The sequence below is a fragment of the Ursus arctos genome, unplaced genomic scaffold (assembly GCF_023065955.2).
Source record: "Ursus arctos isolate Adak ecotype North America unplaced genomic scaffold, UrsArc2.0 scaffold_2, whole genome shotgun sequence".
NCBI classification, from domain to species: domain Eukaryota; kingdom Metazoa; phylum Chordata; class Mammalia; order Carnivora; family Ursidae; genus Ursus; species Ursus arctos.
The window spans coordinates 60,519,143-60,543,978 of NW_026622874.1; the positions used below are offsets into that span (position 1 = coordinate 60,519,143).

Sequence of the window (24,836 nt, forward strand, 5' to 3'; positions counted from 1 at the left end):
AGTTGGAATCAAGCCCATATCTTGGAAGAGGCAGAAAAGAATCCAGGGAAAGAGAGAAAGAGAGAGAGAGAGAGAGAGAGAGAAGAACAAGACAAAAAAAAAGAAAGAAAAGCCAGTCTGCCTTGGCATGACATGTACTTTATACCCCAGAGCACCATTTAAAGTGGTCTGCGGATGGCCCTGTCTGTGCTTCAGAAACTAAGGGACATGAAGATAAAGTGAAGGGTAGACCTGAAAGGGGACTGTGTGAGAACAGGAGAAGGGCAGCCAGAAGGGCTGCTGCTAATATCCAGGGAGAACCTCTGGGGGGGGGCGGGGGGGGGGGGGGCGTTGGTGGCAGAGCATCCTGAAAGTCTCCCAGTCCTGACAGGGTCCTCTGAGTTTGGCCTCAGGTGGCCATTTCCGGTGAGCGAGCGTGCCTACAGCCCAGGTTCCCAGTCTCAGATGTCCGTCCCAGCCCCAGATCGATATCTGCTCTCTCAACCCTTCACAGAACTCTTGCTCTGTTTTCTCCTCCCCTTAACTTCACTCTGACCCCGGAGCCATCCTGGTTCTCAGTCCTGTCTCCAGACTTCCTCCATCCCCTCTGCCTGCGGCCCCCAGGGTTTTCCCACCCTCTTGGCTCCTCCTCTGTTGTCCTCTGACCTGCGTTTTCCCCAGCTCGTTCTGGCCAGTGGACTGCCTGGCCCCGTGCCTTCCTGGCCCTAATTCTGGCTCTTTGCTCTTAGTTCAGCCAGAATAAGGACATGGGGGAGCAGAAGGACGGAGGAATGGCCGGGAAAAGAGACGGCCAGAGGCCAGATCTTGAGAGCTCGTCCGATTGAGACGTGAGCGGGAAGGAGTGTGGGAGAAAGGCGGAACTGTGAGCGGACGGGGTGGAGGGGAGAGGCGTCAGGCGGGCTGGAGAGCGGTGGGGAGGTGGGCTGAGGATGGGGAAAAACTTGAACTGTTGAGGGACTTGGTGATACTGAGTGGAAAACGTCATCGGGTCCACATTGGGTGGTTGAAATTGAGAGCAGGAGAGGAAAGTAGGCGGAAGGGGCAGCCGTGGGCAAGGAGGCGTTCAGACATTTCTCTTTGGGTCTGTGTTTCAGACTTTGTCTCAGCTTCTCCGCCTCTCTGAATTACGCCTCACCGGTCCTCCGTGCGTGTCTATTCTGCCCCCTGCTCCTTTCTTCTTCCACGCGTCTGCCTGTCTCCCTGAGCCCTGAGATCTGTCTCACCAGGTCTACTTTTGTGGTTCTCTCTCTGAGTCTGCCCTTCTTTCTCTCCCTGTCCTGCTGGACAGAGCCAACCATCTGACTGTCCTGCAAGGAGCCTTGGAAGCTTCCAGGAGGGGCCAGGCTTCTCCCCTTTGGCTGTGTTGTAGACGGTAGTCGGTCCCCGGGCACAGTCCTGCGGTGTCGGTTCCTCATGAGGACCTGAGTCAGCTTCAGTGTATGGGCCCTTTCCAGGGAGTAGGATTTCCCCACCGAAGACCTTAGAGCACGGAGGCCTGGGGCCAGGGAGGCTGGCAGGGGGAGTTAGACTCGCCACTGCTCCTCTACCCTTTCCTTCTAGTTCATGGACCAGGGCTTCCCTGATCTTGGAAACTATCACAGGAAGGAACTCTTGCTCTGTTTCTTGCTCCCTAGCCCTTTTTTTTATGCCACTTCTAGAATTGAAGGAGAAACAGGTTCAAAAAGGCTTTAAGGTGATGCTGGAGGGCAGCGCCTAGGGCTGCCTGCAAGGAAGGCCTGCAGTGCCTCTTGGGGTGGGTGTGGAGAGATGCTCAGGAGGGGGTCAGGGGCCTGCCCTGCTCGGCTTGCACACCTGCTCCTGACACAGACGGGGACTTCTCCCAGCCTCGCTGTCCGTGGGGCTGCAGACTGAGGCGGGATAGGGGCCCAGTCTCCCAAGCGCGGTGGGAGCCAGTTGTGCTGCAGCAGGGCCTTGGGGGCTGTCTCGGAACTGGAAGACTGGGCTCCTGCTTCCTGGGGCCCCTCGGCCCGGGCCCCTCTACAGCGGCACCACGTGCTGGCGAGGGGAACAGAGCCGCAGGTCCGAGGGGGCCTGGGTCTTGGAGAGGAGAGGAGGAGGGAACTTGGGTTTATGAGACGGACGGGCGAATGTTCCCTGGCCACACGGAGGGCAGATATGCCAGCATACTTCAAAAGAAAATCTGACCTCAAATTACGGGAGTCCCCAGTCCCCCACCCCCGTGTCGCTCTCCCCCTCATGTCTTCTCAGCTTCTGCCCCCTCCTCTCAGGTCTCCCCTCAGGGAACGCTTGCCTTTCCCCTCAGGGCCTTCCCCACTCTTGCCGAGGCTCCCAGCCCTTCCAGGCTTCCCACAGCCCTGGGCCTCCTGGTCTCCTGGCCTCCACAGCTGTCCTGCTACCCCCACTGCGTGGTCCCAGGTTGAGGCTTCATTTAGGGCCTCAGCAGGCTTTCTTTCCCCTGGGGCAGCTGAGTGGGGCGGCGGGTGACAGGGGCTCAGGCTGATGGCCAGGAAGTGGCTGTCTTTGTTTGGCAGAGGGCACCACACTCGCGGCATCCAAGGTGAATGTTTGGATGGCACGAGAAGCTCCAAAGGCGGCTGCTTCCGGAAGGCGCCTGGGGCTCTGCGGGCTCTGCGGGCCCCTGGGGCTGCAGGTGGGCTTCCTGGGAGGAGCAGGCGCCTTCTGTGGTTGGGACAGAGACTGGGAGAAGGCAGGGGGCACAGCTTGGGGTCCTCACCAGAATCTATTCTCTTGCCAAGCCCCAGGACCCTGCCTGCCTTTGCTCTTACTCCTCTTCGCTGCTTTATCTCCTGCTGCCACTGTCATCGCTTGGAAGACTCTGATTTCCATGGGGGCTCCCACTTTTGTCCTAGACCTGCCACAGCCTATTTCTGGAGCCTTCTAAAAGTGCCAGCCCATCCAGAGACACAGGGCCAAAGAATAAAGGCATCTGTCTCTGGTCCCTGAGTTCATGGTCATGTGTTTGCAGATGCCCGGGGAGCCCATGGGGTGACAGCAAGGAGGAGGGGATTCTGCACCCAACGGCCTTCTGAGGAACGGGGCCCACACATGCCTTTTGCTGAGCCATCTCCCCCGCTGGGTCACTCCAGCTGTAGACCTCTTTAGGAACAAGCAACTCCAGCCCCCTGAGCTCCGGGGGATGTCGGGAGGCAACCAGGAAGTGTGGTTGTCGTGAAGGAGTGGGGCAGGCGACTGGGTGTCACTGGGCCTGCAGCACGGGGAGATAGGAACAGCACAGCACGTGTCAGATGGAAGCTTCAGATGGAATCTCTTAGAAAACAGGATGCCGCCGTCCTAATATTGGGCACAGGGACGCTCCAGCCACAGGGGGCAAAGGTATTTTTCAGTGGAGGAAAAGCTGCTGGAACCCATTCTCTCTTTGGGGAGCTCTGGATGTGGGGGGCACCTTGGGAAGGAGCAGAAGTGAGCTTTAAGCTTCTACCTGAAACAGCCTTGGGTCTGGGGGCTAGCATCAAATCCCATATCAGCAATCTCCTACCATAATGTCCATCAGCACCCCCTTTCTGTACAAACTGTAGAAACCGAGGCAACGAGTGGATCAGAAATAGCTTCCTGTCACACAGAGACCCAAAGCTGGGTAGACAGGGGTCGCAGAGATTTTGTCCACACTCAGGCTTCTACCTAGTTCTACTCTGATTTATAACCCACTCTTTTTTTTTTTTAAGATTTTTTAAATTATTATTTATTTATTTGACAGAGATAGAGACAGCCAGCGAGAGAGGGAACACAAGCAGGGGGAGTGGGAGAGGAAGAAGCAGGCTCCTAGCGGAGGAGCCTGATGTGGGGCTCGATCCCATAACACCGGGATCACGCCCTGAGCCGAAGGCAGACGCTTAACCGCTGTGCCACCCAGGCGCCCCAGCACCCCCTTTCTGTACAAACTGTAGAAACCGAGGCAACGAGTGGATCAGAAATAGCTTCCTGTCACACAGAGACCCAAAGCTGGGTAGACAGGGGTCGCAGAGATTTTGTCCACACTCGGGCTTCTACCTAGTTCTACTCTGATTTATAACCCACTCTTTTTTTTTTTTTTAAGATTTTTTTAAATTATTATTTATTTATTTGACAGAGATAGAGACAGCCAGCGAGAGAGGGAACACAAGCAGGGGGAGTGGGAGAGGAAGAAGCAGGCTCCTAGCGGAGGAGCCCGATGTGGGGCTCGATCCCATAACACCGGGATCACGCCCTGAGCCGAAGGCAGAGGCTCAACTGCTGTGCCACCCAGGCGCCCCTTATAACCCACTATTATCTCTCCCAAAGCTCGAGGGTCTCCTCCACCCCCGGCCCCAGGCCTCTGCCTCTGGGCTCCTGCTTCCTGGGATCTCTGACCGGGGATCTCACTGCAAATAGGGATATTACTCATTAAGGAGCTCTCTGATTTACTCCTACCCCAACCCATCCTCCTGCACCCCCCCCACCCAGCCCTTCCCCCGCCTTGACCAGCTCCTCCTCCCCCTCACTCAGTCTGACCCTCACTCTCACTCTTCTCGCCACCCCACCCCACCCATCCTTGTCCCTCCCTGACTCATCTCCAAGTCCCATTGACACAAACAAAAATTTCAGCACAACCCACTCCGACCGGTTCGGCTTAGGTGTGCAGCCTGCCATGGGGACAGAGGTGAGTTGTAAGCAGATGCCTGGACACATGCCGATTGTGAACATCTGCAGTTGTGCTCGCAGGAACAGCCCTGGGTCTGGACGCGGCGGGTGCTCAGAGACACGAAGGGAACACAAGCTGGTGGGACATGGCGTCCTGTCGTTCCTGTTTCCCACCTCTCTTAACCGAGGGCTCACCGACGGCAGGGACTGTGTGTTAGGTGTCCCTGTCCCCTCCCTGGAGCCTGCCACAAAGTGGGGCTCACTAAGTGTGAGTAAACTAAGGCAGGTGGGCAGGCACGGTGATGGCGCTCAGACAGGTACACACACTCAAGATGCCACCTGGGCTTGAACTGTTCCCATTCGTAGGGCCCAGAATTTGGGTGGGAGGAGGGCAGCTAGTGAGGCACGAGGGGAGTGGGGGTTCAGTGAGGAAAGAACAGAACGCAGGAAACCGGGCACTGGTCTAGAAGGTCTTCCCCAGCCAGGATTTTCTTCCAGCCCAGCCCTGGAATCTGCCTTCCCCCAGGCCTCGTCCCAGAGGAGGGGAGGAAAGGCCTAAGTGTGAGGACCTGTTCCCCCAAGAGCATTGCCCTCGTGAGACGCACAAGGGTGAGGACACAGGGCAGAGAGCAACTTGGAGATGGATATTTGTTAGATGAGGGAGGGCCAGACTCCTACCACAAGCCAAGGCCAGGAGTGGCTGCCTGGCCTGACTATACTGGGTGTATTCTGGCTTAACAACAGCTCTGACAAGTCCCGCCTCCCCTTAGTCCTCCGTATGGCCGGAGTAGGGGTGAGTGATGGAGGGGCTCACAGACTTGCTGGCCGGTGGCACTGTGGAGGGGTGGGGGTATACCGTGAATGGGAAGGTGGATGGGATACAGGAGCTGGATGCCCACCCTGTGACCTAACTGCTCTCCCACCCCCATGCCTCAGTTTCTCCTCCAGTTTCCTGGACCAGGAGGGGTGAATCCGTGGGAAGGAAAGGAGCTCCTCTGAAACCATGCGATAGGATCCAAGGTGTGATAATTATAATTATAACACAGGATGCTCCCCCCCATCCCCCCTGGCCCTACTCCACCCCTGCCACAGAGGATCTCAAAGCGGCATCGGGGTGAGGCTGCTCCTTTGGCACAGGCGGGGACCTGCGTCCTGAGGAGGGGAAGGGGTTTGCCAAGGTGGAGGTGGAGAAAACTGAGGGGTTTGGGCATCTGGCCTGGGCCTGGAGGCCACCCCTGACCTGCTGGAAATAGCCCTCGAAGAAGAGGTCACTAGCATGGTCACTGCTGACAGCTGGACCTAGACCAGCGTGGGGGTCATGGTCCAGAGGTGGGGCAAGAGTCCAGGTGATGGCCCAGGGCCAGGAGAGTCGGGATCTCCCCTTTACTGACCCTCCTGGGCCACCCCTTCCATGCTGACGTCCATTCACTCACCAATTCACGCCTTCGACAAAACTGTGCTCAGTGCCCACTCAGTGCTGCGAGCTGACCTAGCAGGGGTGACGGAGATGAGGTCATAAAACAATCCTGGCGTTCCGGCTCTGGTCCCGTCCCTCAGCTTCACATTTGCTGAGTCCCTGGCACACAGCAGGCTCCGGTCCATGCTTCGTGAACTGAAGCTTACATTTAGTTAAGGAGATAAGATGTGCACAAATTATGGGTACACAAGCTATAATAAAGGGACTAGCAGAGGCTGGGGGAGAACAGAGGGAGATTCATTTTGGGTGGGAGGAGCTGAGAAAGCTTCGTGGAAGATGTGGCATTTGAGGTCAGCTTTGAAAGATGAATACGATTTTGACAGAGTTGGGGGGTGTGGGCTGTGGGGTGTGGGAAATAGTCCTCACGAGATGACCCTCCCTTACTGCTCTCGAGTCCTTCCCGCCCCCGGCCAGACAAAAGGGTCCTGCTGCCAAGCTTAACCTGTATTTTCTTTTCTCATGTTTCATTCCATATTTAGCTGTTTTATTTAGCCCCAGTCTGTCTGTGAGCTTGTCCCTCCCCTTCCCCCAGTTTTCAGGGAGTTCAGAGCCTGCCCCCTTCCTCTGTCTGTCCCAGATTGGCCAGTAAGGTTTTGTGTGACTTGGGGAGACATTTTATGCACGTGGTCTTACGAGTGTGAGTATACTTACAAGGATACAGGGACAGAGTGTTTGAAATGAAGATTATCTTTGCAAAGTCCAGACATGTGCTCTCATCCTGTGACCATGGGATAAAAAGATAAAAGGAACCATGGAGAGTTGTGCTGATGCACTTTTGGGACTCCTGGCCAGGTAACAGGGAGGTGCTGAAGCTGAGAGAGGGTCCCACGAGGGAGGCCAGGAATCCGCGGGGCTAATTTCTCGGTCAGTCCTTAAGCTTCTCCTATAGACGGTGGGATACAGGAGGGTGTCCCTTAAGCTCCTTTGCTGGGGTCATTGAACTAGATTCCTGTCTCAGGGATGGAGATGTCCGAGCAAACCGTGTTACTGTCAAAGCTGTGTGTCCTCCAGCAAGCCCGTTCCCCTCTCTGAGCCGCTCTTCTCGTCTGAAGAATGAGGTCTATGGGGCAGTACTGTACTTCTCAGTTCTGCTCTTCTCTGATTCTCAGCTTCAAAGCCGAGCCCCTCCAGGAGATTGGGGAACTTGGCAAGGCCCTGGGGAGGCAGCAAGGCTGGCTGGGGTGTGGGATACTTGGGTTCCTTTCCACCTACAAGGGCCTTGCCCCTGTTCCTCCTGGCCCGGTGCCTCCCACTTTGAGCCACCCTGGGCCTTCTTCTACCCCGCCCCCCAGCACCTTGCCTCTCCCTTCCCAACGCCTTCCATGCTGCCAGGTAAAGCCTGCAGCTGACGATGGGATCCCCCCGCCAGGTCCTTCCCTCCTTCCCTCCCTCCCTGGCGCCCATCAGCCAGCCCAGGCCGTGGGGGCGGTGGCTGCTGAGTCTCCGTGCCAGGCCCAACCCCCGGAGACGCACCTGTTCTGACCTGCTGAGCAGGTTCCCAGGTTTCTGCCGTCGTTGTTGGCCACAGCGTGGGAAGCAGCTCTGGGGGAGCTCGGAGCTCCCGACCACGGCTTTTTGGGGGTAGCTCTAGCTGGGTGGGCAGAGCGGGCCTGGGTCCCCTAGCAGAGACCGCAGAGGGACAGGCAGGGGTGGCCGTGCCTGAGGACTCCGTGATCTCCCGCCTCTTGGGTCGGTGCCCTCTCCAGCTCTAGAGCCGGCTCCCAGGGAGAACTCGGTGGAACTTCAGAAACACTGGGCAGCTCTGCCTTCCGACCGATGCCCCTGTCCCTGGGAGCCGAGATGTGGGGGCCCGAGGCCCTGCTGCTGCTGCTGCTGCTGGCATCATTTACAGGTAGGACTTGCCTGAACCATCAGGACCCTTGCTTCTGAGGCCAAGCCAGCACACACACATACACACGCACACACATATACACACGCACGCGCGCGCGCGTGCACACACACGCACTGACACGCACACACATAAACATTCTCTTTCCCTTGACTCTGGACCTAGGAACCGATCTCTCTCTCCCACCCCTGCTGCCCGTAGTGCCCCCAGAAGAGCCGGGGTCACTCTTCCGCTTCGTGCCCTCTTTCAGCCCCAGGCTGTGTCACTATGTCTGGGGTCCCCGACCACACCTGCCACAGCCTTGCCTAAGCCACAGCTGCCTCTGGGGGAAAAGACGTGCTGACCCTGGGGAAGGTGAGCCGGGGGTGGAGCAGGTGGGTACCCTCTCACCCCAGGGCTTCCTGGAGGCTCCTTCGCCACCCCCCAGGCTCCAAAACTGCTGACCGGCGCTGGGCTGACTCAGGGCTGAGCTGGTTTTAGCAGCCATCAGGGTGCAGGAAGCCTGATGCCCAGACAGCGGACGGGGCATTCCTGTTTCCTCCTCCCCTCTCCGTGATGTCCTAGAGTACCTACCGAGACTCGAGCACCTGCTGGGAAAACACTGGGGAGGCGGAAACTCCTTCACGCTGGCCCCTCTTCTTCCCTGGGCACACTATTAAGTGGTCAGGTGGGCGTGATACTTAGATGAGTGGGGGTCTAGGGTAGGGTAACTTCTCCATAGGGTGTGGCCTCCTTTTCTTTATTCCGTCCCTTATTTTCTCAACTAGATGCCTTATGTCACTCTTGCCTAATGCGTATAAATTACAGGAATTTATAATCTTCGGAGTGGGGGAAAGAGAGAGAGAGAGTGTGTGTGTGTGTGTGTGTGTGTGTGTGTGTGTGTGTCTATGCCTGTGTGTGCACAGTGAGAGCACAGTGGGATTCCCTAGGCTGTTTCCAGGGTAATGAGTGACTGAGGAATCTTTGTCCTTGGAAGACAGAGCCCTATCTGGATCGGCCCAGGTGCAGTTGCAAGGGGGTCTCCTGTCCAGCATCGCCCAGGACTGATTCCCCTCTCTGTCCCCAGCTGAAGCTGTGCGGAGAATGGGGCAGAGATGTGTGGGTGGGTGGGCACTGCTCTTGCTCTGATCCCACAGCGGGAAGGATGGAAGGGTCGTGGGCCAGTCTCCAATCACAGGATACCAAGCTCCAGCCCCTGCCTCCCACCCCTGTCTCAATTTCTATTTTCCAGACAACCCTCCTCACTTGCTCCGGCCCCGAGGGTGGGGTCTGGTCCCTGGGGCCAGGGAACTTGGCAGCCACTTTTCTGTGGGATCTACCCACCCCTGAAGAATGGAGCCCTGGGGTCTCAGAACATGGAAGGGGTCAGAGAGGCCACTGCTCTAACTGCCTCATTTTACAGGCGGAAAAACTGAGAGAGATAGGTAGGCAAGTGACATCTTAAGGTTACTCCATGTTGGGGGCACCTGGGTGGCTCAGTTGGTTAAGCGTCAGACTCTTGATTTCAGCTCAGATCATGATCTCAGGGTCGTGAGATCAAGGCCCGCGTTGACTCTGCATTGGGATCACACTGGGCATAGAGTCTGCTTAAGACTCTCTCCCTCTCTCTCTCTCTTTCTTTATCGCTCTCTGCCCCTCCCCCACCCACTGCTTGAGCACGTGCTCCCTCTCTCTCTCTCAACCTCAAAAAAAAAAAAAAAAAGAAAAAAGATTGCTAGTGTTAGAAGTACAACCAGGTGAGTGTCCTGCTGTCCCAACCCCTCGCCCATTAAAGGCTCGTACGTCGGGGTGCAGCCGGGGTACTAGGTGCTGGAGACGCAGTGGGGACAAGACATGGTCCCTGCCTTCTTTTTCCAGGACACAAAGCTGTTCTTGCTAAGAGAAGCCCAGGGAAGGAGAGAGGAGGCCTCCCGTAGTTAGGGCGTCACCCTGACCTTGCCCACTGCCTCATGGACAGGGGCCATGGCTTACCCCAGGTCGCACTCTGCTGCGGCTGCCGGGACCGTGCACAGCTGCGGGGTGCTCTGAGGCCTGGCGCTCGCTTCCCAGCACCAGTTCCCAGCCTGACGGCCCCCTCCACTGCCACCCCCGCCCTGGCTCCTCTGTGTGTAAGGCCCCGGGAAGCAGGACTGTTTTTGTCTCTGAAAAGCCTTGGACTGGAAGTCAGGAGTCTTGCATTCTGGCCCCATTTCTGCTATTAATTTGCGAGGTTACCTTGGGCAGCTAAGAGTGTGGACTTCAGCAGACCAGGAGGTAGGACCTGACCATCTCCATGGGCCTTCCAGCCCGGCAGTCCTATGGCTGTGTGACTGTCCAGCCCCTGACGGAGGGCGGGGTGCTGGGTACTGGAGGAGGTGGTCAGTGTGGCTGTGGTGATAGCAGGGGAAAGGTCCTGGCCCATCTCTCAGTGGGGACCAAGGGTGGCTGTACCCTGGATTCTGCCTTCTGCTCCTGCCCTGGCGCAAATCAGTGCACCCCCCTACCCCCAACTCCTGGGCCATTAGAGCTCTGAGCCCCAGGGCCCTGCCCCACCCCTGACGGGGAGAGGAGCCCAGGCTTGGGAGGCGCCTGACACCACAGCTCTTTGTCTCTCCTTAATGGGATGAGTTTCCGGGTGAGGTCCCCTCCCTTCTCCCTCCCCCATCTCCTGCCCTGGGGCTAAGGGGCCCAAATCTACAGACACCCCTCCCGGGTACGATGCTAGTTTCTAGCTCTTTGTCTGGGCCCAACTGGGTCCTGTAGGACCAGAGGGTGAGGGCTTCCCTGAATTCTGTGGTCTGCCCCCCAAGGATTAGGATCAGCTTTCTACCTGAGGTTAGTTTCCTAGAAAGGGAGGGGCCCCATCCCTGCTTTTCTACTCCTGTTTACAGAGGGGGACAGGCCCTCTCCTGCAGGACCAACCCAAAGCCAGAAAGGGGGACAGGCTTCCCCACCCAAGGTGGCGGGGACTAGGAGAATCCCAGGGAAACCCTGTGGCCCCAGTGACCTTGGCGCCACCCTAGTGTTTCAGGGGGGCTAAGGGGACCCCAGCTACAGAGTTGGCAATGAGGAGTTTGTGACAGAGCCCACGGTTCCAGCTTCTAGAGCACAGTGTTGGGGCCCTGGAGCCCTCCAGGCTGAGGAGGACAGCCACTGTAGGGAGCAGGCCTCGTGAGGAGAGGAGGCCCCGACTTTCTGGCCCCCACAACTTCCCCGAGCACTGACCAAAGGCTAGCCAAGAGAAGGACTGAGAGTGGTGTGAGGAGCTGAATCAGGAGGGAAGGGAAGAGAGGAGCCCAGGCTGGATCTGAAAACTGAATCTAACATGAAGGTCGAAGGTGAAGTTCAGAGCTGGGGGCCTGTGAAGGAGGTGGGGTCTTTCACTGGGACTGGGAGCCTCTGGCCTCACGAGCTTTTCCCATAGCTTGCTGGCCAACCTCTCCCCACTTGCCTTTAAGACTGGTGTGTCCTGAGAGCTGGGTTGAGGCAATGATTTGGGGTGGGGCAGAGCTGGCCCCCACTTTGGGGGGTTTGGCTGGCAGGATTTCGGGCGGGGGGGGGGTGGCTAAGATCTCAGGAGTTTGGGAGAAGCCGAATTCTGGGTCTCCCACCCACAGTGTGGCTGTTGTGGTGACTCAGCCAGGCTCAGACTCTGGCTCCGGGGGGTTTAGGGGACTTATCTGTGCTGGGAGCTGTGTCTGGGCCAGAGCCGGGCTGCCTCAAGGCCTGTCCTCCTGCATTGTTCTCGCCTCCCTTTGGGATTGGTGTGGCCCCCCTCCCCAGACACTAATCTGTGGGTGGGCACTTTGCCCAGGTTGGGAAGCTCTCACTAAGCTGGGGGGCTTAGGACAATGGGGGCTAAGTGAGGGACGGGGATGAAGGCAGAAGGAGAATCTCCCGGCTTTCAGAGTTCCTTAGCACTCCAAGGCCAAGGCTGTGGGGGGAAGGGCGGAAGAAAACGGGCTCACAGCTTGTCAATGCCACCTGTCCTGAATGGGGGGCTTCAGGGCTCCTCCCAGGTCCTTTCTTACCCCAAAATCTCCCACATCTTCCAGCTCAGTCTGGTAGAGGCCGCTGCTGTGGGGTGAGGGGAGGCAAGAGTTAACAAAGGAGAATGAGCGCCCCCCCCCCAGCTTGGACCCCTCCCCTTAGCCCTAGGCCAGATGCCCCCCTTCCCACCAAACCCACACCAGACAGCCCCTACCCCAGGCCTGGAGCTGGAGCTGGTTTTTCTGGTGGTGGCAGCAGCAGAGGCCTGACAGATTCCCAGGGAGAGGCCTCCTGGGGGGCCAGAGGCGCTAGTGGGGGGGGGGAGTGGTGAGAAGGGTGGGAGTCCTTCTAGTAGGAACCTGAGGAGCAAGGGTAGGGTGAGCTTTTGTTTTGTTCTGCCGGGGAGCCCTGGATGGCAATTTCCCATCACCTGGAGGGACAGTGACCTCATCCCGGGTACCACCTCCACCCCAGATGGATCTGCCCTCAAGTCTGGGGTGAGGTGGGGAGGGGTGCCTGGCGACACTCCAGCTGGGACGCAGGGGCGAAGGCACAAAGCCACACAGCACTGACCAAGGGCAGCTGGGGCAGACAGACATGCGGCAGCCCGGAGACACCGACATCAAAACATTTACTCTGTGTCCGGAGTCCCGCGGGCCGGGATCGCGCACCGTGCACGCGGGCACGTGAGATGCACACGCTCACACGCACGCGCCCCTGCGTGGCTCCTCTCTCCCGACGCGGACGAGCACCTCCACTTCCCTAAGGATAGGACGTGAGAGCGTACAGGTGCGAAACACTCCCCAGTTCAAGCATGGAGCCGGCCTCCCTTGTGAGCCCAGCCCTGAGCGCCGCCAGGCCCTGTCCCGAAGAGGTCCTAGGTTCAGACTCGGAAGCTCACACCGACTCCCTCCCTCCCTCCTCCTCACAGACCCTCCTCCAGGCCCTGCCTACAGACCCCTCTCTGCACCACCAGGGATACTGATGGAGAAAGGCCCCTCCTAAAGGGCAGCCTCCTTCCCCAAAGACGCTGTGATCGGTGGCTGCCAGCCTCAGTGTCCCCTTCTGAGATCAGAGGCCGGGCCCCACCCCGAGAGGAAAGTTGGGACCCAGGCCCAGGTGGGGGGGCAGGCGGCCAACCCAGGCCCGGAATGGAGGGCCTGTCTGGGAGCGGGCGGGGTACACAGAGGGCAGGGCCCCAAAGAGGGGGCCTGGCCAGGGGTGGGGGAGGCTGAGGGCAGGGATCCCGTCCGGCCAGTCGGGCCTGTTCTTCCCCTTGCGCAAGGTGGTGGCTGGTGGCGGCTGTGGCTAGGCGGGCTGTTGTGCGGCAGCATCTGAATCACCAGGGCTCCTGACCAGCGTCCTGGTGCTCCCGGGAGGAGGGGTGGGGACGGTCAGAGGGAGGAGTGCCCAGCCAGCAGAGTCCACAGGCCTCAGCAAACAATTTGCTGCAGAAGGGTCCGTGGGCTTGGCCTGGCCTGGCAACTACATGCCCGCAGGGTGACCTCACCAGGCAGGCGGTGTGTCTCCTTTGCTCTGGTGACATCATCATGCTGACGCCGGGCGGGCACTGGGTGGGGGAGAGGAGGAGGAGGCAGTCCTGGCCTGCCCTGGCCTGGAAGTCAGGGCTTCTGGGTCCAGTTAGCCCAGGACAGGGATTCTAGGGCCTAAGTTCTCTCTTCCTTCTGTTGGCAGCCTGTGCACACGTGCATGCGTGTACGTGTGTGTGTGTGTGTGTGTGTGTGTGTGTGTGTGTGTGTGCATGAACTGGAGAAGGGTGCTGCCCCCAGCTGAGATGCTCCCGCTGAATAGTGGATTTGGGGCTGTGGGGGGCTGTGGGAGAGGTCCTGAAGGGACTCTCTTCTTCTCCTGGGTGCGTCATCCTGCAAAGCTTGGGCTTGTCCCTGGGGAGTGGGGATCTCACAGGGAGGGACGTGGAGGATTGCGACTCAGGCATATGCCTGTTGTGCCCTGAAGAAGGTATACGTCGGGGAAAATGTGGGGGATTAGTTGTGGAGAGGGGCAGGTGGTTGGCAGGTGTAGGGATAGGGATGGAAAATATGCCCTCTGACATTGTCCCAGAAACAGTCTTTAGGAAGGTCTGAGCGTCCCGGTGGCGCAGGGCTGGGGATCCGTGGGCCCACAGACACCAGTGTCTGAAGCAGAGGAAGTGTGGGGAGGGATGAGCCCTGATCCCAAGCCCACCTCCAGCCCCTCCTCGGCAGCCCTGCTCCCTCCAGCGCCAGGAGGAGGTGTCTGGGAGGGGTATGGGTAGTTAGCTGGACTCCCAGGCTGGGCTGGGTGGGACCAAGACCAGCTTAGGCAGGTCAGGGCCCTGGTATCTGGCCCTGCAGGTCTGTCCCGTCCTGTTCGGGTCCTCCCAACAGCATCCTCCCTCCCTCCACCCCTTCTAGCAAGGCCCTGGGACCCCCTTCCCTGGGCCTGGGCTCTGCCTCCCTGGAACCCTCTGGCCCACTCTAGGGGCCTTCCCCTTCCCGCTCCATAACTGCCCCCTCCGTCCACGTCTTTCTCCCCATGTGCTGTCCGGAGCTGCTCCCTTGGCAGAGAACCCAAGTAGCCAGCCTATCCTGCCTCCGCCCCTGGTTGCCATGCCAACCCCCTCCCTGTCTGCCCAGCCCAACCAAAGATTCATTTCTCTTCCTTCTACCCTTTCCTTCTTCTGCCTCTCTCTCTCTCTCATTCATTCATTCAGTCAAATATATTGGGCACCAATTACACGCCAAGAATGCTGACCACATGCCACTGAACACTAAATCAGAAACCAGGTTTCCCTGTGTGATGTGAGACCCAGTTTCTACTCTCAGGGAGCTCTGTCTGGTGGGGGGAGCAGACAAGAAAAGAGCGAACACCATCCGGGGATAAAGTACTATGGTGAGGTGAGAGCAGGGCGCTAGGGCAGGAGAGGGGAAGGGCACCTCTCCCTGCCCGAGGTGGAGGTGGGGAGGGGTGGGGGAGGGAGGACTCTGGAGGAAGTGATGTCTAAGCGGAGTCCTAAAGGATGACTGGGAGTTACCCAGACAGTGATGAGTACGAGCTCCCAGACATAGGGAGGAGGGCCTTCCAGGAGGGGCACAGTGTGAGCGAGGCGTCTGCGTGCTGGCCAGAGGCAGGGGCCCTGCTCTTCTGGGGCTGTGTACTTGCCAGGTGTCCGTTCCAAGGCAAGGAGCTCTTGCCATCCCAGAGGGAGCCCTCACTCCGCCCCCAGCCCTGTGCTTCCCACGCTTTATTCCACGGCTCCACATTTATTTCTTCCCGACCCTGAGCTTCCCCAGGCCCTGCCTCCCTCCTAAGCCACTCATCCCAGAAACCCAGGATTTGTCTGTCGTTTGTCTTCATCTCTCCTTCTGGTCAGTGATCAAATCCTGCCAAGTCTCCCCCAGGGCTGTCCCCTTCCTCCCCGTCCCACAGCACGAAGGGTCCCTAGCGAGTCTCGGGTCTTCGTGGTCCCTACTTTCTAGTCAGAGGGCACGTCCCACTGGCCCCTCGCTGCCGTGATTCCCCATGACTTCCTTTGCCTGGTGTGGAAGGCCCGGCCTCGTGTCCCTCGCCTGCTCAACACACACCCTCTGCCTTCGGTGCGTCCTTCCCTCTCTGCTTCCTGAACCAGCCAGCCTCTCCACCTCTCGGGTTTGCCCACCCTGGCCCCTCACCTGGAATCCCCTTCCGGGTCTCTTCCCCTCCAGGTCCTACCCAGCTCCTACATGAGGCCCTCCCGCAGGACTCGGGTCCCCAGTGACTGTCCCATCCCACAGTTAGCCTGCCACACACCACTGAGCACTAAATCCGAGACCGTCACACCTTTCCGTGTTTGTCCGCAAATGTATTGCTTCCTCCTGACCAGATTTCAGGTTCCATGAGGGCAAGGAAAGGATCCTTCTTTGAAAAGGAGGGGACACGAGAGCCACCCTGGGCGCTTTGTTGCTATCTCCGTTGACATACGTTGCACTTGCCCTTCCTCGCTGGTCCCTTTCTCTGCTCCTCTGCGTCTGGCTCCCCGTCGACCCCTTTGCTGTGTGTCTGCCCTGACCTCATCTCTCTGGGCCTCTGATCTGGGGCCTGTCTTCAGTGACTTGCTCATTCCTGTCTCTGAGCCTCAGTTCGTGCCATTCCTCCCACATGGATACCTTCTTCTCTCTGGGAATCCAGGTCTCTCATCTTCAAGCCATGAAAAGAATGTTCTGAGGGGCCTCTTGGGATGGACCCTTCCCACACTACATGCCCCATCCTAGACGCCAACTGTTTTCGACCCCTGCCTTGGCTCCTGGCCACACCTCCTGAAAGCATTCACTTCCCTGCCCCACCCCCCTTGGTAGGTTGAACCTTCTGTGACCGTTTGTCCCTGGCTTTCCCGGTCTTTGTGTGCCTAAACTCCATTTCCCGGAGAGGACCGTGAACTCCCTGAGGGCAGAGGCTGGGTGTCTCCTCTGGTTAGAGCCTCCCACCTCACAATTGCCCAGGACACAGTCCTGGGCTGGGAGAGGGTGTGACTCTTGCAGCCCTCGACCTGGTGGCCTAAGGCAAGCGCTTCCTGTCTCTGGGTCTCAGTTTCCTCATCTGTTTAAATGGTGATAATGACGCCCACCTCTTGGGAAGGTTTTGTGCATCTAATGAGGTAATGGACGAAATACTTGGCAGGCAGAAAGTGCCCCAGGAGTTCTGGTGGCCTTCGCTGTCATCATGCGTAAGTGTCCCCGCACCCCCACCCCCACCCCCGGGTTCTGCGGCACCCCTAATCTTGGCCCCTCCTGTCCGCCCCCTGCAGGCCGGTGCTGGCCGGGCGAGCTGGAGACCGCGGACCTGGTGACAGTGGTGCTGGGCCAGGACGCCAAGCTGCCCTGCATCTACCGCGGGGACTCCAGCGAGCAGGTGGGGCAGGTGGCCTGGGCTCGGGTGGACGCAGGCGAGGGTCCCCGGGAGCTGGCGCTGCTGCATTTCCAATACGGGCTGCACGTGGGCGAGGCCTATGAGGGCCGCGTGGAGCAGCCGCCGCCCCCACGGAGCCCCCTGGACGGCTCGGTGCTGCTGCGCAACGCGGTGCAGGCGGACGAGGGCGAGTACGAGTGTCGCGTCAGCACCTTCCCCGCCGGCAGCTTCCAGGCGCGGCTGCGGCTCCGCGTGCTGGGTAAGTGGGGCCGCCGGCTGTGGTGGAGGGGGGGTGCTGCGTGTGCAGGGGCCCCAGGCCGCGCCCGGGCCTTCGAAGGCAGAAGCGGGGTGGACGCAGAGATGGGGTCTGCAGAAATGCACGGGCCCGGAGGAGAGCCCAAATAAGAGGGGAGGGAGGGCCTGCAGGGTTGAGGGAGTCTCCTCCAGGCCATCCTCCCACCCAGTCTAGGAATTCTCCCCAAGTGACCTCAACAGCTTGCTACCTACAGCTCTGTCAGCCTTGGGGAAGAGTCCATTTATTAGAACGTTCTGCACGTCCCAACTTGGTCACTTTGACCCTCCGAAGCAATGTGGCCCAGGCTCATTCTGTCTTCTGCACCCCAGCCTTTCAAAGGGCTGAGGATCTTTGTCATTCCCACCCCACCCCCTCTTCTGGAAGCTATGCTGGCTAGTTTCTGCAGTAGTTCTCCCGAAAGCACTCATTCACAGCCTCGCTCGCCATCCTGGGTTCCATGGTTTTAAAACGTGGGCTGAGATACGGACACGCAGCCCCAGCTCTGACCAGCGTGGCTGATACCTTTTTTGACCTGGACCTTCTATGAATGTGGTTGGATTGGAGATCACAAGCACTTTTAAACCATTGCTTTGCACTGTGGGCTCTCGTGGCCCATGGATGCCCCAGACCTGTGGTCTAGTGAAGTGTTTTCCATTCTGTGCTTGAGCTGTTCATGTTAGGAAGATAAAAAAATAAATAAATAAAGGCCTCTAGTTTCCCTTTATCCACATGGAACTTTGTGACACTAGCCTTGGGGGTGAAAGTCCTGAGTGTGAATCTAGACTTCATCCCCTTACAGCTGATGGTCTGGGACAAATCATTTAGCCTTCCCAAGCTTCAGTTTCCTCTCTTATAAAACAGGGGTAATGATCCCTACTTTGCTGGTCTGTTGACGGGATTAAGTGAAATAACATTTATAAAGCGTTTAGCACAATACCTGGCACATAGTAAGGGCTTTACCAGGTGGTGGCTGTGATTATTAGGATATAGATGTTGTCTGGTTAGTTTTGTATTTACTTCATTATGTTTTTTAAAAAATGACCCATGCTCATGGTAAAAAAAAATCAAATAGAGAAAGGTACGAAGTCAGCTGAAGTTCTACCCCTCATCTGGTGTCTATGTTGGTGAAATAAGAGAAGAAAAAGAGCCTGAAAATGTTTGCCAGTGTAAGACTGAGCTGGGACGGGGCAGGGCCTCCTCATGGGTGTGCTGACCATGACCCCTGCCTCCCACCACCTGCAGTGCCTCCCCTGCCCTCATTGAACCCGGGGCCAGCGCTAGAAGAGGGCCAGGGCCTGACGCTGGCAGCCTCCTGCACGGCAGAAGGCAGCCCAGCCCCCAGCGTGACCTGGGACACGGAGGTCAAGGGCACAGCGTCCAGCCGGGCCTTCAAGCACTCCCGCTCAGCGGCTGTCACTTCAGAGTTCCACCTGGTGCCCAGCCGCAGCATGAATGGGCAGCCGCTCACCTGCGTGGTGTCCCACCCTGGCCTGCTCCAGGACCAGAGGATCACCCACGTCCTCCAAGTGGCCTGTGAGTACTTGGATCTTGGGCAGAGAGACCCTGAGCCACCCCAGTGTGGCCAGGCTGGATGCCCAAGGCCCCCTTGTATGGCCGCAAGAGCACTAGTGCCAAGACAGACGACCAGGAGCTCATCGCAGATGACCTCAGCAGATCACTCAGACCCCTCTGACCTTCTGACCCTCAGCGTCCTCCTGTTTCCAAAGGAGATTGCCCTGCTGCACAGGGCTGTTGGGAGAATCGGGCATGAACATGGGATTGAAAGCACTTTTTGAGGGGTGCCTGGGTGGCTCAGTCGTGGGGTGCCTGGGTGGCTCAGTCGTGGGGCGCCTGGGTGGCTCAGTCGTGGGGCATCTGCCTTCGGCTCAGGGTGTGATCCCGGCGTTCTGGGATCGAGCCCCACGTCAGGCTCCTCCGCTGGGAGCCTGCTTCTTCCTCTCCCACTCCCCCTGCTTGTGTTCCCTCTCTCGCTGGCTGTCTATCTCTGTCAAATAAATAAATAAAATCTTTAAAAAAAGAAAGAAAGAAAGAAAGAAAGAAAGAAAGAAAGAAAGAAAGAAAGAAAGAAAGAAAGAAAGGACCTTTTGAAATACCCGAAGACAGACAGGCTTGCCGAGGACTGCCGGCCCCACCGCTTGGCCCTCGTGCTGGTTGGACAAGCCCTACTTCTGTTACTTACCGGCTGTTATTCAGTCTTGTCCGTCTGCATTGTGCCCAGCAGCAGAAGGAGTATAATTAGATGAACTTTACAGGGTTCTGATGGGAAATAGAAGCCACGACGACCAAGCATCTCACACAAGGCCTCGTGCATTACGTGGTGTTCAGTAAGCGGTAGAGATTTCCTGGCATTAAACCCAGAGCCTCTTCGGGCATAGGACTCTTTTCTATTCGTAGTGACCCAGCATTTGGCACAAAGTAGGTCCTCAGTAAATGATTGTTAACGAAATGTGTGAGTGAGTAGGATTGTTAAGCCTTTGGAGACTCAGGGAGCCTTTGCACACCTGTTCTGTGACTCTTACTCCGCTCGAGGCCACAGGGGATTCAGAAAAAATGTGAATCTTTCCCGAGGGACTTAGAGGCTCATTGTCCAGATCAATGAATGTGGACTCTGAGCTCAGAGGGGGAGGGAACCAAGCGGCAAGGACCCAGCAAGGATGGGCTGGGCTTGGTTCAGCTGCAGAGGAGAAGGACAGAGAAACAGAGAAGGGGGGAGGGCAGGAGTCCTTTGAGGAACACGATCAGAAACAACACGATTAAAAGCCTCATCCCCCTTCTTTCTCCTCCCACCTCCCACTCCAGTCCTCGCTGAGGCCTCTGTGAGGGGCCTTGAAGACCAAAAGCTGTGGCAGGTCGGCAGAGAAGGAGCTACACTCAAGTGCTTGAGTGAAGGGCACCCCCCTCCCTCGTACAACTGGACACGGTAAGGGCCTGGCCCCCGGGAGAGGGCCTAGCACCGGACTGGGGCCCTGCCCTCGCAGGACCGCCGTGTACTCCTTATGGGCTTGGACAATATATCCTGAACCCCAAATAAATCAGGGCACGTGCTTAGACCTATGCAAGAATCTGCATGGTCACCAAAGATTATTACTGACTTGCCCCAGGGAGTTTACCGTACGTGGTCACTGGTAGGGAATAAGCCAGTAGGTCCTTGGTTTTTTCCCCCTAACTTTAAAATTATGAAATATAACACAGTATTTCAATATTAGCATTTTATTTCTTTATGGGTGTGCCGAAAGTAGATGAGACAAAAAGATTCAGCTGGCTGTAACCGCTCTTAAACCGACACTACGACCACCCCTGCTTCGCGGGTGCCTCCGCCGGATCGGAGATGTCCGGGGCCTCAGGGAGGGGTCGGGTGCTCGTGTGCGAGCCCCCGACAGGCGTGTGCTCATATGTGAGCGGCTGAGCGGTGCATGTGACCTCGTGCCTCGGGCTCTGTTCACACACCCTGCTGTGCAGCGTCACGGGTGTCGGGGCGTGCGGTCACATTTTCCAAGGATATCTGAGCCCAGATAGGAAAGGGGTGTCCCGTTGTGTGGACCTCATATCACGCCGGCCTGGTACCCGGCGCTGGATGACGTGATGCCTGTGGGAGCCGGTGGGATGGCACGCGTGTGGATCTTCCCCGGGTGTGTGTGTGGGGTGCCCGGGTCAGGCTGGGCGGCAGGGAGAAGGGGCCTCTGCCTGGACCTGCCCCGGGGAGGGAGGGGCACCGTGGGAACAGCCAGCGGCTCTGGGTGACGTCATGGGGGAGGGAGGTGGAGAGCTGCCCGGGCACGTCGGGTGGTGGCAGCCTCCACCCGCCCCAGCTTCCCTGTCCTCCAGGTTGGACGGGCCTCTGCCCAGCGGGGTCCGAGCGGAAGGGGACACGCTGGGCTTTCCTCCACTGACCACGGAGCACAGTGGCATCTACGTGTGCCACGTCAGCAATGAGGTGTCCTCCAGGGACTCTCAGGTCACCGTGGATGTTCTCGGTAAGCAGCGGGGCAGACGTGGGGGCCTGGGCCCAGGGCTTGGAGGGGCATTAGCAAGCGAGATGGAGAGGGGGAATTGGGGGAGTGCTGATTCGGAGGGGCGGGACTGCACGTACCTTCCTGAGGGCCAAGCTGAGGGGAGGTTTCGGATGTGTTGGTGGGGACCAGGTGGCAGGGTTTGCGAGGGCTGGGGTGGGTCAGGGATCTGAGCACGCCCCTCAGACGGAGGCCTGTGTCCCGCAGACCCTCAGGATGCCCCAGGGAAGCAGGTGGACCTGGTGTCGGCCTCTGTGGTGGTCGTGGGCGTGATCGCCGCGCTCCTGTTCTGCCTACTGGTGGTGGTGGTGGTGCTCATGTCCCGATACCATCGGCGCAAGGCTCAGCAGATGACCCAGAAATAGTGAGTACGGGCTGCTCCTGGGCGGGCAGAGCTGAGCTGGGAGCAAAGATGACGTGAGCGGGAGGTGGGGGCCACGACTGGGAGCGGGTGGACCGGAGGTGGGCAGAGTCCTTCGGCGAGTGAGAAGGGCTTGCTCCACAGCTGAATGGGGAGAACCAGACTGCTGAGTGAGGGTCAGATCCACGTGCCCGGGTATCACCAGGTACACACACTCGAACACTGTGCACACGTGCGTGCACACACACACACACACACCGCCACCTGCAGCCACTCTCTCACGCTTGCGGGGACAGCACAGTGCCAGGCCCCTCCAGCCCGGTCTCACACAAGCTTGGCCGAAGCTAGGCGCACCTGGGGAGGCGGCTACTACCCTCAGCGGCTAATCAGGGCGGGTCTTTCCTAGCGAGGAGGAGCTGACCCTGACCAGGGAGAACTCTATCCGGAGGCTGCATTCCCATCACGCGGACCCCAGGAGCCAGGTGTGTGCCAAGGTTGGGTGCATTCCTGGGCCCGGGGTCCCTCTGCAGAACAGGAGCACAGCCTTCCACCAGGTCTGGCCCCTGATTCGCAGCTGGGGCTGAGGGTGGAGTTGGGGGCATAGCTGCTTTGGGTCTGTGGGGCTCCTCCGCCTGGCTCCCTTTAGCACGGGCCTGGGGGCTGCTCTGGGAAGCCACCATCAGCCCCGGTTCCAGGGCGGGGCTGGGTGGGGGGGTGAGGACGACTGCATCAGGGAGAATGAACGGACAGGTGGGGCTGGGGGAGAGGGGAGGAGGGAGGAGGCGGAGCCCTGTTCTGACTCCTCCCCCGTGTCCGGGCCCCACAGCCGGAGGAGAGTGTAGGGCTGAGAGCCGAGGGCCACCCTGATAGTCTCAAGGACAACAGTAGCTGCTCTGTGATGGTGAGGCCCCCGGCCCCACCGGCGTCCCCACCACTCTCCTCAGGCCCCTCTCCTGATCCCAGATGTGGCGGCCAGCGGCCCCGCACCAGTCCCCATGTCTCAGCCCTGGCATCTCTGTTGTGCCTTCGTTCTCTGGCTGTCCCGCCCCATGCCTGACACTCGCTCCTGGCCCCCAGCTCCAAGCCCCTGAGCTTGCACGTGACCTGACCCAACCGGCCCCCCTCCTGTCTGGCTGCCCTGCCTTGGTTCCTGACCTCCCTCTGCCCTTGGTCTCCAGAGTGAAGAGCCGGAGGGCCGGAGTTACTCCACGCTGACCACGGTGAGGGAGATTGAAACGCAGACAGAACTGCTGTCTCCGGGCTCTGGGCGGGCGGAGGAGGAAGATCGGGATGAAGGCATCAAACAGGCCATGAACCATTTTGTTCAAGAGAATGGGACCCTGCGGGCCAAACCCACGGGCAATGGCATCTACATCAACGGGCGGGGGCATCTGGTCTGACCCAGGCCTGCCTCCCTCCCCTGAACCTGGCTCCTTCTGCTGACCTGGGGGATTTCTGCTCATCACGGGGGGGCCCTCCCTCCACATCTTATTTCTTGAGGAAGATGCTCCCCCCGTCCCACTGACTGCTCGACCTTTCCTCCAGCCCTTCTGTTCGATGATGGGAGGCTCTGCCGGTCGAGTCCTCCCTGCCCCCCTTGTGTTGGCGTGTGTGCGCGTGTGTGTGCGTGTGCGTGTGTGTGTGTGTAGGGGTGCCCGTGCCTGCGCTGCACATCTGCTGTCAGAGTCAGGTGCACTGTGGTGGGCTTGGCTTGTGTATGGCGTGGCGGTGTGACCCCTACCCGGAAGCACAGGTTATCTCTTCAGACCCCAGAGCAGTATTAATGATGCAGAGGTTGGAGGTGAGAGGTGGAGACTGTGGGTCAGACCCGGTGTGCAGGCATAGCTGGAACTGGATTCTGGCCTCCTGAGTTGGGGAGCCGGGCTCCCACCACTTGGGAGCCAAGGGGCGAACGTGAAGCAGCTGGCTCAGGGGTCTGCCGGGGACTAGCACCCCTACTGGAGAAGCCCTTGGCCCTCTGGTGGCCTCTGGTGGCCTCTGGGCCCTGCTGCATGTGCATATTTTCTATAAATCAACCTGCTGGGGGAGTGTCTTTAAGGAATACTGCTCCGAATACTTTTAATAGGAGAAACAAATCTTTAAAAAAAAACAAAAAAACACAACTTTTGATTTAGCTGGATGTTTGTTATTAGTTGGTTTGCTTAGCGTGAGGCCAGCCTGCAGGGGAAGCCGGCAAAGCTGGACCCCGCTCAGACCCCGGCAGGGGTTCGTGCCTGTGCTTCTGAAAGGTGCTCCTTCTAAGGCCCGTCTGGTGCTGTGGAGTCTGAGTTGGGGCGTGAGCCCCTGGGTCCCTGGCTGCAGGAGGACGGGGTGGGGTCCTTGGCCCTTCCCCTAGCTGCCTCTCTCCTCCTAGCTGCATCCGCAGTTGTCTGTGGTCCGTTGGGGGGGGGGGGTGCGGGGTCTGGGTGACAAGGGCTCCTGGCTTGATTGTGGTGTAGGGGAGACAGGGTAGTGATTACAGCCCAAGGGAGGGGGAGTTTGGGTGGGGTGAAGGAGCTACTGGGGTCAAGAATGTCTCCTTTCCCCCACGGACCTCGGGGTCACTAACCTGGGGCTTTTCTGGAAGTTTCTTGGGTCTGGGCTGGGGTTAGATACGGTGCATTGTTGCCTGGCCCACCTGAACACACTCAGCCAGAATGCCCAAACCCTACTCTGCCTGAAATCTGCTAGATTTCTGGACCAATGGAGAGACGGCATCCCCTGCTCCCCAGCCAGCCCAGGACTTTGAATGTGGAGCCCAACGATTGGGGTCCTTGTCTGTACATTTTGTGTAAATATGTGCATATTTGTACATAAAATGATATTCTGTTTTTAAATAAACAGATAAAAGCTGTTCTGCCTGCTTCCTCTCTTGCCCCTGGGCTGTGTAAGCCCTCAGTGCTCTCTCAGCACCATCCTCCCCCGGGCCCCAAATAGGGAAGGAGCTAGGATGCCTGCGGCTGGGAGGTGAAGGGGAGAGAAATGCCCTCTGCCCCCTCTGGGAGCTCCCAGGTAGGCCCGCAGAGCCAAGAGCTCCTTCCCGCACAGCCAGCGCCTTCGTGTCGGAGTCTCCCCAAAACAGGCCCGGGAGGCGGACGGCAGTGTGCACTCTACAAAGAAGCCGACACTCAAGTGTGTTCCACGGAAAGAGCTGGAGGATTAAAGTTCACCTAGTTCATCCCCTCCGTGGTCACACGTGTGGACTCTGAGGCTCAGCGAGGTAACGTGACTGCACCGAGGTCACAGGCCCATCTGGGGCTGAGCCCGGGCATCCTCCCTCGGGGGGGTGCGTTGCGGGGCGCTGTGCCACCTTGCTCTCGGGCCAGCCTCCAGTCTGTACCCCGGACCCC

General features: G+C 58.7%; 1 protein-coding gene across 5 annotated transcripts; it reads left to right on the forward strand.

The window, feature by feature from the left end:
* Positions 1–537: 537 nt before the first annotated feature.
* NECTIN4 (nectin cell adhesion molecule 4) lies at positions 538–24,340 on the forward strand. 5 transcript variants are annotated; one of them, XM_057314750.1, is made up of 11 exons: positions 538–827; positions 5,557–5,640; positions 6,577–7,949; positions 16,699–17,058; positions 18,337–18,627; positions 19,915–20,035; positions 20,941–21,089; positions 21,333–21,489; positions 21,893–21,968; positions 22,313–22,387; positions 22,665–24,340. In XM_057314750.1, the coding sequence occupies exons 3-11, from the start codon at positions 7,874–7,876 to the stop codon at positions 22,884–22,886; spliced, it is 1,527 nt and encodes a 508-aa protein (XP_057170733.1). In that variant the 5' UTR covers positions 538–827; positions 5,557–5,640; positions 6,577–7,873; the 3' UTR covers positions 22,887–24,340. The 5 variants fall into 5 exon arrangements, with proteins under 5 accessions (XP_057170733.1, XP_044235784.1, XP_057170734.1 ...); XM_044379849.3 differs by having other exon boundaries at positions 7,804–7,949; XM_057314751.1 differs by lacking the exon at positions 5,557–5,640 and having other exon boundaries at positions 538–862; positions 7,804–7,949.
* The last annotated feature ends 496 nt before the right edge of the window (positions 24,341–24,836 follow it).

Bases quoted from the DNA above. Each gene is read 5' to 3' on its own strand.
- NECTIN4 (XM_057314751.1), top strand. From the start codon at position 7,874: ATGCCCCTGTCCCTGGGAGCCGAGATGTGGGGGCCCGAGGCCCTGCTG. The intron at 18,628-19,914 runs GTGAGTACTTGG...CTCCCACTCCAG, and splicing joins CCACGTCCTCCAAGTGGCCT to TCCTCGCTGAGGCCTCTGTG. The intron at 20,036-20,940 runs GTAAGGGCCTGG...CCTGTCCTCCAG, and splicing joins CCCTCGTACAACTGGACACG to GTTGGACGGGCCTCTGCCCA.